General features: G+C 39.4%; 1 protein-coding gene across 2 annotated transcripts in view; it reads left to right on the plus strand.

Annotated features, from left to right (window-relative positions):
* LOC106087756 (arginine kinase) overlaps positions 1-9959 on the plus strand; it is a 159395-nt gene extending 149436 nt beyond the window's left edge. For both annotated transcript variants that reach the window (XM_059369207.1, XM_013252907.2), the window contains 6 exons: positions 2694-2765; positions 2832-3386; positions 3448-3599; positions 8762-8873; positions 8983-9080; positions 9143-9959. In XM_059369207.1, the coding sequence (XP_059225190.1) occupies positions 2694-2765; positions 2832-3386; positions 3448-3599; positions 8762-8873; positions 8983-9080; positions 9143-9325 (1172 nt within the window). In that variant the 3' untranslated portion in view covers positions 9326-9959. The remainder of the gene's footprint in view (positions 1-2693; positions 2766-2831; positions 3387-3447; positions 3600-8761; positions 8874-8982; positions 9081-9142) is intronic.
* The last annotated feature ends 2051 nt before the right edge of the window (positions 9960-12010 follow it).

Raw genomic sequence — 12010 nt, forward strand, 5'->3', positions numbered from 1 at the left:
TCGCGCTATAATCGAGGCGACGATAGGAAACCTGGAAGGAAGGGAAGAGGTTTCCGATCGGATAGCTGAGACGACAATTGTAGTCGGGTGCGACGCAGTGCTGCCAGCGGCACAGTCTTGGATTGACGGAGCTCTGGTATTGCCATCTGGAAGATTATTCTACACAGATGGAGCACAGCTAGAGAACAGAGTGGGCCTGGGGTCTACATTGGGAACCCAGGGACTGAGATCTGTTTTAGACTGCCTGACCATAATACAGTCCTGCAGGCGGAGATCCGGGCGATCATCGAATGCGTGAGATGGTGAGGAGTGTAAACATCTTTACGGACAGTAAACTGGCCATATCAGTATAGCTTTCGGTATCATAACGGGATACGAATCAATAAGAGCTCACTTATGCAAGATCGGTGCTGTAAGTAATAGCATATGTAGGACATGTGGCGAAGATTTGGCAACATTTCCTATGTCATTACCGGGTTTTCACGGCTAACAGACACCGGTACTTGGATGGGGACACAATGCTAGATATGACCCAACTATTAGGGATTTAGTATGTAGCACGGAATACCTGACTTACATTTTCTTCTTCGAGGTTATTTTAGTATTAAGAGCGCACAACGGGAGGGCACAGTAGCGCACAGGTTAGCATATCCTTCTATGACGCTGAACGCATGGGTTCAAATCCCGGCGAGAACACCCGAAAAAATTTGCAGCGGTGGTATTCCCCTCCTAATGCTTGCCACATTTGTGAGGTACTATGCCATGTTAAAACTTCCCTCCAAAGAAGTGTCGCACTGCGGCACGCCGTTCGGACTCGGGTATAAAAAGGAGGCCCCTTATCATTGAGCCCAAACTTGAATCGCACAGCACTCAATGAGAGGTGAGAAGATTTGCCACTGTTTCTTAATGAAATGTTCATGGGCAAATTTGCACAACGAACAATAAGCCGATTACTGGCTTAGGTGTATGTCCGTAGTGGCATAGGGTGGACAAATATTCGCACGCTCTCACCAACCAAGCCTTACCTAATGTTCAACTTTTTAACATTCCCTTTTCCTTAAAAGGAATGTTTTTTATTTGTAATACTAGGTTAGTAAATCAATTCTCACGTGGAGCACCTATATCATGAGACAAAGATCCTACTGGGACCACACGCCACCTATTTAACTTGCAGTTCCATTTTACCCAAAATTCTAAAAAATTTTGTTATTTATGCATTTGGATCTCAAATACTATTTACCGAACTAGTAACAGAAACTGCTGATAGGGGCCGGTTTAAAAAAATTATCGTGCTTCTTTCACCTCGTCGACCACTGACAAAACTTACAAAATTGTTGAAGTAGAGAGAGTGACAGAGAACAAAAATCGAGAGCAAGCAGAAAAATAAAAAAATATTTTTTCAAACATTGACAAATGTCACAAGAAATCAATTACGGAACTAGTTAGTTGGAATTAGCGGAAATACTAGTTCCAGGGTCAACTGGTTACACCAAAGACAAACCCATGTTAAATTCAACAGTTGTTTACACTGAAAGTAAGCAAAAGTGGAACTAGTCCTGATTACTTTGGAACTAGTGAAGTCCTGATTACTTTAGAACTGATTATTATGGAAGTAGTGGCAACAGCGAGAGCCGTTGCAATTGTCTAGCGTGCGAAGCCATCAATGCAACTTCCAAAAGATGCACAAAATCGTGTGTACCACGGAAGTAGTGTAATTGTCACGGAAAAAAGTCTGTCATTTCACAAAAACACAGGCATTGGGAAAAGTACAGCTAATAGACAGGGTTGTCGAGCGTGGTTAATGTGGTAAGTGTATCATAGAGGCGTTCTTGCGAATAATACGATTCAAATACAAGATACCAACGCATAGCCCTTGAAGCCATAACACCTAATATGGCTGAAACGTCTTCTAACCAAAGTTGAAACGGGAAATGGGAAAGGAAAGGAAAGGAAAGACAGAGATAGCAACACACACCAACCACCGTGGGACGGTTGGTGTGTGTTGCTATCTCTGTCTTTCCTTTCCCATTTGCAAAGAAAATCTTCGATCATTGAGCTCGTCTCGAAAGAGAAACAAACAAAAATTGTAAAATTTAATGGTCATCGCCCTAACAGGCAAAGAATACACAGTTTCGGAACCAGTACTACTGGGAATCTAAAGAATATTTTCTATTGCGCTTAAAGCTTGCATAAAGCGGCACTCCTAGCTGTTTCTTAATTCACGTAGACAAATTTGAAATTTGCTAATGCCACTTACCTTGGCAGTATATAAATTTTCCCATAAACATTCCATAAAGGAACAGTGTCCCCAGTTCCTTTAGATCATTGATTGCAGTCCGATTAAAGTTTTATTTCACCTCCTTTTTGATGCCAAGTACGAACAGCTTGCCGCTTGGCGACATTACCACCACTTCGTAGACCAGTTTTATCATGGCTCAAACGTCTCATGCATGATCCTTTAATAGTGGGTAAAAAAATATTTTGTATTGAAAGATCCCAGTTTCTTGAGAGATAGAATACAATTAAACAGAAGCTTAAAGTTGTTGTAGTTACTGAGACAAATTCTTTATTTAAATATTACAGCTTTTTAATGCTTTATTAGACCTCTATTAACATAGCTGTAGTGAAGTTTAGTATTGACGATAAATAACCTTGACATACATTAACATCACTGTGATACTTTCTTATTCCAGGTGAAGTGGAAAATCATAGTTTTCAAGAAAATCCCATATTTAAGACCGAACAAGGCAAATATTTAGCCGATAGTAAGTGTTTGAAGGTTTTATGCTCACATATATTACTAAATCTTAACATTTGACTTTGCATTACAGACCTTGCAGATCCCCTTATCAAGGCTTTGACACAAGTTGCACACAAACGACCACAGGATCCGCTTCAGTACTTGACCAATTATTTGCAAAATTTTGTAGCTACACGCCATACTAATGGCCGAACAATAGTGCAAGCCGCAGTACATTCGGGTAGCAGTCACACAAACTCCACGGCCTTGGTCAAATCAAATCCCACACCTCCAACACGACAAATAATACCCACCTCTCGCATGAATGGTCATGTGAAACGCGAAAATGCCGATGACATAGAAGCCGATACAGCCCAACAAATGGATGAGGAGTATGCTGATGAATCAGATGCCATGTTATCGAAGAGATTGGAGGAACGCGACGAACATGGCCAAAGTATGTTGCATTTTGCCAGTGCCAGATCCCATCGTCGTGGTGGCATAATGCAACTAATCGAAGAATCCAATGCTGATATAACATACCGCGATGAATTGTATCGCACTGCTAGGGATGTGGCACTACAGGCCAATCAAGTTATCAATGCCAAGGATATAGATCGGTATTTGATTTCGCTGGCGGTAGTGGGTAAATATGAATGATGATGAATTGGAATATAGGGAAACTGATCTTTTGTTTGTTTACACAGGTGATGTCAAGCCATTTGAATACTTTGCCATATCCGGCTATGATCACATTATCGATGTTATGGATGATAATGATACACCCATTATTGATGTGGCCGAATCCAAGGGACATTCAGAATTAGCAACCTATTTGAGGGGCGTAAGACCCATGGAGGTAAGCGAAGTAACAAGTCCAACAGGTTTAGTTCGGACAAGTCATAATATTTTTAAAGTTTCCCATGTTAAAGGCAGAAATTTTTCGAGTGTAGTTAAAAGTCATGGTACATGCATAATTGCTCCTCAAAAGGGAAATAGCAAAAAATGTGCGGTATATTAGAATCAATCATAAAAGTTCACCATCCGCAAAGACTAAGCCAAATCGATTAAAAATATTTCTTCCAAATGTTCAGGATGACAAATCGGATGATCGGTTCATAGGTTGCTATATAAAATTAATTTTGGCCTATTCACAATACTCACCAATTCTGTGTTCGGCTGATAAATCAAACGGTCTGTGACATTCAACAAAATAAGTACTAGATATAGTTGGACTTCACGGACCGTTTTATCCATCAAACGAACTCAGAATAGATTTCCAAGCACCTTAATCAATCAAGATGGCTTTCTCTACCGGTCTGGCCTTTCTATCGGAGGTTTTTCTCTTCTGCATTCAAATGGCTTTTAAGCTGCGGCTTTTTCATCTATTATGACCTAGACAAAGCATTCATTCAGCCCGATATTCCTCAAAAACATAGGTTAGTTCATAAATCTTACGAAAAATCTTTTTCTCAAATACTCCATGTACTGCTTCGCCGGATTTCACATGAACCTATCATTCGGAACCATACAACAATACAGTAGTGGTAGTGTAATATTTGTCCGGCGTGAGTTGGCTTTGTTCCTGAATTGCCCACTTAATTCATATTTGAGTGTACAGGGTAGCTGACACAAAGTGTTACCCATTCAAATGAGCTCCTTTTTGTTTGAAAGTATTGGGTTGCCCAAAAAGTAAATGCGGATTTTTTAAAAGAAAGTAAATGCATTTTTAATAAAACTTAGAATGAACTTTTATCAAATATACTTTTTTTACACTTTTTTTCTAAAGCAAGCTAAAAGTAACAGCTGAAAACTGACAGAAGAAAGAATGCAATTACAGAGTCACAAGCTGTGAAAAAATTTGTCAACGCCGTCTATATGAAAAATCCGCAATTACTTTTTGGACAATCAATATTATTTTCTTGACTGAACCGGCAAAGGAGTGTGGAATACATCAAAATTTCAGAGTCTATTTGCTCGATATGACCTGAATCGGGTAAAAAGACGAGTTGTAAGCTGCACGAATGTAAGCTGCTGGAATTTTGGCGCATCCCCGTAGAAAGACTTTCTTCAGTGTATCCATACCGGCATAATTTGTATACCCTCCAATAGAATGGGGCTATAATGACTCCTTAATTCCGCTTGTAAAACCTCAAAAAATTACCTAAGACCCCACAAAGTACAAATATTCTTGCCATGATATTTAAAGTCAATCTAGCAATGTCCGTCTGCTTACTTGCGAACGAGAAAAGCTAGACTTTCGTGATTTTGCAAAAAGTTGTTCCCATTGACGTATGTCGGTAAAAACTGTGAATGGATCAAATCGGTTCATGTTTGGATATGCTTTACTTACTTTACCTTAACTGGCCATTACAGAAAATTTATTCCTCTAGCCGAACGTAGAAGAGATGCCCAAGCGCGTCGATCTTCTGCGCTTCTTCTCCAATTTTTGATATCCAGTTTCGAGATATCGCTCTCTTTTATGGTCGACTACAAGACTTCTGGGGCTTCTCCATCCATTCTGACAATATGACCTAGTCAATGCAGCCGTTGTATTTTGGTGCGTTTTACAATGCTATCGTGGTTCATACGACACCTATATTCTCCGTTAACGCAAACTGGTCGTTATATTTAACAAAGGATTTTTCTCTCAAGCAATCCCAGTACTTTATCATCTACTTTTGCATGTACCCATGCTTCGGAGCCATATAACAACACGGGTAATATCAGTGTCTTGTACAGTGTATCATTTGTCTATCAGTCCAAAAAAGCAACCGTTAGCCAATATTAACCTTTGTTTTGTTTCAAAACTGGTGTCATTTGTTTTGGTTACGGCGGTGCTGAGGTAGATAAAGTTGCTGACTATCTCAAAGTTGTAGTTTCCAACTTTCTCCACTTTCTTTATCTAATAGGGTTAACAGGGCTTTGTGGGAGTTGATATCATCCACTGTGTCTTATCTCCATTTACTGCCCATTTCGTTGATTCTCTCTCGATACTTTCAAAGGCTGCGATAGCTTCTTCCGGTGACTGACCCATAATTTCGATCTCGTCGACATAGGCTAGTAGCATATGTTCTCACACCTACATTTCGTTTAATTTTCTCCAGCAAATTATGAACGAGATCACACAATAAGCGGTCTTCCTGCTGAAACCACGTTTGGTAATGAACGGTACGGAGGGGTTATTAACTATTTTAACTGGGGAACGTGAATCAGCAAGCGTCATCGTGCAAATTCCCATCAGTTTTGTAGGGATACCAAACTCAGACATGACCTGAACGTATAGGGCTGTCGAAGGCGGCTTTGTAGTCAGCCAAAATGTGGTAGGTGTTGATTTTTCATTCTCGGCTCTTTTCCATGATTTGGAGCAGTGTAAATATCTGGTCTATGGTGGATTTACCAGGTCTAAAGCCACACTGATAGGGCCCAATTATTTCGTTGACTTTAGGTTTTAGTCTTTCACACAGTACACTCGAGAGTATCTTGTATGCGATGTGGAGGAAAATTAATCCTATGTTGTTGCCAAGTTTCCAATTATCGGGTATGCGTTCCTCTTATCAAATTGAGCAGACGAGCTGATGCATAAGCCAATATAAACTGGTCATAAACAGTTCAGCTGACAAACCATCGGCTCCTACTTCCTTATTGTTATTTAACCGTGTTACTGCTAGTGGACCTCGTTTTAACTAGGTGGTACATTCTTTACCATCATCAGGGTGTGGTTGTGCGGTATACTAATGGCCACCATCGTGAGATACCAGCAGTTGGGAAAAATTAATCTTAATATATTGGTACAGGATGTGCCTGTACCAAGTTTTGATTTTTAATTCTATGTTAGAATTTTCGGACTTCCTCCTGAACATCACACTCACACTCACGTCTTCCCATTTCCTTATTCTTGCGGAAGAAACGTTTGAATATAGCTCCCATATAAAGCGATCTCTGGATTATTCTTCTTGAGCGGGCAATTCTCATTGGATTTGGATGAAATTTTGCACGACGACTTCTCTTATAACCATCAACCTTTGTGCCAAGCATGATTCACATCGGTCTATAACCTGATACAGGTCCTCTATATACACCGATTTCCCGATTTAACTTTATGAGCCTCTAGAAGGCGCAATTCCTATCTGATTTGGGTGAAATTTTGCACAACGCCTTTTTTTTGTGACAATAAACATTTGTGACAACTATGATTCGGATCGGTACATAAGCTGATATAGCTCACAAAAAACCGATCTCCCGATAAATCTTCTTGGTCAGGTAATTCTTATCAGATTTGGATGAAATTTTGCACCACGACTTCCTTTATGACCTTCAACATGTGTGCTAAGTATGATCCGTATAGATCGATAATAACAAATTTTAGTGAGTTGCACAAACCTTTTGTTCACTTTGAGGTGTTTGTGTTCGCCAACAATAGCCGGTTGTGATTTTCCAGACAAATAAAACGCTACACGTGAACTTCATCACGAAAGAAAAAAACGAGTAATGTTCGAAATACTTTTTGAATTTTGCAGATAAAAATGTCCTTAAAAAACCAAAAATAAATTCTGCCCCGATTTTTTATAAAAATCCCCAAAATATCCCTTTCGGGCAAAGATGACTTAGGGGCCTGCCAAAAGGTGCCCGAACAACCTAAGGCTTTGAAATATTGCAGATGATTTTGCTAGCACCTCAGCTCTAACCATTCAAAGAGATATCTCTAGCCGTTTTTAATTTTTACTAGTTTTTTGCTATTTTCTCCTTGTGCCATGTGAGGGTCAGTGCCCATAATTCAGATGAGGGGAAAGCCAAGATTGTCGGTCAAAACAGTTGGATGGTATCCCTCATTCTTTACATCATCTAACTGCCGTGGAGGTTGAGGGTTACTGTAATTTTATGAGTCTTGCGTTACTTCTCCTATAGCCCCGCCTGTGACACTGAACACCTGAGTCACTGGCAACAGTGTCTCCCACACGACCACAAGCGTCTCCTCAGCTATCGGAACAGAAACCTCTTCCAATCCATTTAGATTTAATATCGTCGCCTAGATTATCCCGCGATGGTATGACCTGCTCCTATCCACTACCGCCGTCACCTTAAGTCTCATAGTTTATACTGTATTTCTATGGGTCAGATCTCTAGGAATATGACTAGTGCCCTTGTAGGCATTGTTCCTATTGTCCCACGTGCACCAATAGCTTGTTTGTCTATCTCGAAACGTATTTTTCGCGTCACTCAACAGTTTGTTTAAACTGCAATTCGAGCAATCTTGACTTTGAGCTCAAGCTCAAAACTCATCAAAAATATAAACTTAAAACCGTTTATATAGACGAATTTAGATAGGAAAAAGAAGCCCAGACGAACGAAAAGCAACCGTTCGACATCGACAAACAGGCTATAAGACAACTGGTTCTCTGAACTTTTTGTAATGTTACGATAAGAAAATTAGGGCTGCGGAGTCGAGATTTTGAGGCTGGAGTCGAAGTCGGAGTCAGACTATTGAGTCGGAGTTTAGTTCGGAGTTGAGCACGTTAGTCACGACTCCAAACCGCTCTCCAACTCCGGCTTAATACTCCGACTCCGAGGTAGGATTGGAGGGCTAGACTCCGCAGCCGTGGTTCTTATGTTGAAATTCTTCTCCATCGCCGTCTTCTAAACTACTGAGGCGAATGTTAGAATTCGTCTAATTATGCTTCTGTAGAAGCCGTAGGTCCTATGGCCCGTCTACATAGTACTCAACATCTGTGAGCTTATGCAGTATGCACCTGAATGGGACACTTACAGCTCAGTTTCCTATTCATGATCATTACAAAGTATTTGACGTTGTTGGATATCCAAACCATTCTTTAAGGGACATGTGGCGCCTCAAATTTGCTTATCTTCGTTTTCCTCGCAGATTTCAGTTTTCTCAGAATTAACGCCCAGACTCCTTCGTCTGCAATCCTCAAGATCCCATTCGGCCTTTTTTCATAGCTGATGCGATATCCTCTCCTATAAAAGTTTTAACTTGTATTACTTTATTTCTATCAATTTTAGGAGTTACGCGAAGAACTGCATCAAATGATACGGGACCATAAAGATGATAGAGTTAAGGAGATCGTCAGTAGTGAAGAGGGTAAATGGTTGATTATGGCCAAAAATTATTATGGTAAGTGTGTTATAAAAATTAAGTAGACATCCTATTCTTCCCTCTCTTTCAAACTCAACAAATAAAAATAATATGAATGTATATGAACACATATTTTCTTTCATTTAAGGACGTACCGCGCTTCATATAGCCATTCTGAAAGAAAATGAAGATTTGGTAGAACATTTTGTTCAAATCTGTCCAGATGCTTTGAAAATTGGCGATAATGTGAGTAGTAGTGCAACTTAGAGGGTATAACCAAAACCTTTAACATACAATATATGTTTCAGCTGGAACGTTCCCCTCTTCACTATGCCATGGGCACCAGCATTGTCGAGGGCTTGAGTCGCATTCTTATACAGAATGGAGCCAAACGAACAAATAAAGATCTGAAAGGACGACAACCGAGTTACTATTTCATGAATAAGGCAGATATTTTACGCTTGCAGGAGGAGGAAGATGAAAGTCGATAGGTGAAACAACCCAATCACAACCAACCCACAGCTAAGTCACAACAATAAAACACCCACAAAAACCCCCCGAAGCCTTTAACTTTTTTGATAACGGAAATTGTTGCCTAATTTTAACCGAATGTTTTTTAAAGAGTGGAATTGAAGAGTATTAAGTTAAAGCTATTTTACAAAACTAAAGCAGAGAATCTAAAACAAAAATGAATGAAAATGTAGTGTGTCAAATGTTTAGTTTTAAGTAAAATATAACAAAAAGCAATTGAAAACAAAGTGCACTTATTTGATGTGGTTTCTATGAGAATTTAACATTAAGTGCCTTCAGACATTGTGAGACAGACAGACAGAGAAACAATGTGCTCAATCTCTTAGTAAATTTTTACGGCCCTATTCACAAAACTTAATGTAGATTTGAAATGTGATTATTTTAAAGATTTCCTTTACAGAACGTCATATAAACCTATTTTAAGGCTTTATTAAGTTTTGTGAGTAAGGCCGTAAATGTTTTACATTCTTAATTTCAACATCGCCTATAATTTGAAATGCGATATAAACTACGAAGAAAATATAATTCAATACGAATTTACTTATTTTTATTATTATTGAAAAAGTCTAGCGTATAGGAATTTTTTAGATATAAGGAAACACTTGAGATGTCTTATTTTTAATTAGTAATAAACTAACAAAACCAAGCAGATAATGACTTTTCATTCTGACTAAAGGCTAAGTTAGTTGGTGGTACAACTTTCTCAATAAAAGAAAAATTAGTTATAGATAAACATAAACATATATATAAACACCAAGTTTCCTTGGAATATTTATATTCGACAATTAAAGACCTTTTAGTGAAATTCCATGCTAACTTGACCAACAGTTTGACAATTTAAGTTCCTTTATCTGAATCACACTTGATCTTTATTGGTCTACGAATTTTAGTTTGGATGTAAGGTGTACTCCCTTCTTAAAATACTTAATTTCAGCCCGATATTCTCATGATGTCTGATTTAGTGGTGTTTTCGGAGGAGAGGTGGTCCCCCAGACACTTGGCCCTAAAAAAATATCAGCATCGTGCTCTTCTCTCAGATACCATTTATTTAAACCCCATATTGCTATTGGTTTAAGGGGAGTTTATTGGATGAGGCGTTCCCCAAACACATTGCCCCAAAATAGGTTATCAAATTCGTTTTATAATCTCAAATACCTTTCATTTGAGGCACATATTGGCACGGTCCAAAAATTTTATTCCCTTTGGGGGTATTTTGGAAAAGGGGTAGACCCCCAGAAAATTGGTCCCGAAAATGGGTATCAATTCTTACTCTACCCCCCAATACCTTTCGTTTAAGCTCCACATTGACATGGTCGGTAAATATGCCCGATATAGGGGTGTTTTGAGGATTGGGGTAGTACCCCAAACACCAAGCCCGGAAAATATATCAGCAACGTGCTCTATTCTCATATATCTACACTATATATCATTTATTTGAACCCCATATTGCCATTGCCCTTAATATTTGATATCAAATTCGTTTTCTAAACTCCTTATTGCAAAAGTCAGCAAATATGTCCGGTTTGGGGTATTGGCCCTAAAAACTATGAATATTTAATTCCACTCTCTTTAAGACCCAAATTGTCTTGGTAAGCAAATACGTCCTATTTGGGGTTGTTATGGTGGTGGGACGTCCGCTAGACAGTTGACCCTAATGTTGATTTCAGATACGTGGTGTACACCCAATTACCTTTAATGTGAGCCCCATGTTTTGCATAGTCGGCAAACATGACCGGCTTAGGTGGTGTTTTGGGGGATGGGCGCCACTCAGTGAGTTTGCCTTAAAAATATATATCGGATTCGTGTTCCAATTTAAAAACCCTCTTATTTGAGCCTCATATTTCAATAGTCAGAAAATACTCATTATTTGGGTGGTGTTGTGGCGGTGGGGTGGCCTCATAGACACTTCCCGAATATTGACATCAATTTCGTGCTTTACCCCCAAAGACTTTTCATTTGAGCCCCATATTGCTATGGTCATAAATTTGTCCCCTTTGGGGGAAGTTTTTCTTGAGAGGCGGCCCCCCAAACACTTGGTCCCATATTTGGATAACAGATTCGTATTCTACATTCAAATACCTTTTATTTAAGCCCCATATTCCCATGGTCAGTAAATAAGTCCTGTTTTAGGGGTGTTTTGGGAAAGGGGTTGACCCCCAGAAACATGGATATCAGATTCGTATTCTACTTGCAAATACCTTTCATTTGATTCCCATATTGCCATGGTCGGTAAATATGTCCGATTTACGGGTGTTTTGGGGCTTGGGGTGGTCCCCCTAGCACTTGGTCCGACAATTGGATATCAGATACGTTTTCTTATCCTAAATACGTTTCATTTGAGTCCCGTATTGTCGTGATTGTTTTAAATATATGTTTGGTGGGTTTTAGGGTGGGGCAGCCCCCCTAGGTACCCCATCCGAAATTTGGATACCAAATTTTTATTTTGAGGGTACTATATGAGAACGCACAAAATTTCGCTTAAATCGCAGCACCCATCTCCGAGATCTGACGTTTCTGAAAATTAAGGTAAGGGGGAGGGTCCGCCCCCTCTTCAGATATCAAAAAATGTAGTACCCTATTTTCACCACGGGGTCATTATGCACCATCTTTGAAAATTTCAAGAAAATCGGTTCAGCCGTTTCTGA

Source organism: Stomoxys calcitrans, chromosome 5 (genome assembly GCF_963082655.1).
Source record: "Stomoxys calcitrans chromosome 5, idStoCalc2.1, whole genome shotgun sequence".
Taxonomy (NCBI): Eukaryota; Metazoa; Arthropoda; class Insecta; order Diptera; family Muscidae; genus Stomoxys; species Stomoxys calcitrans.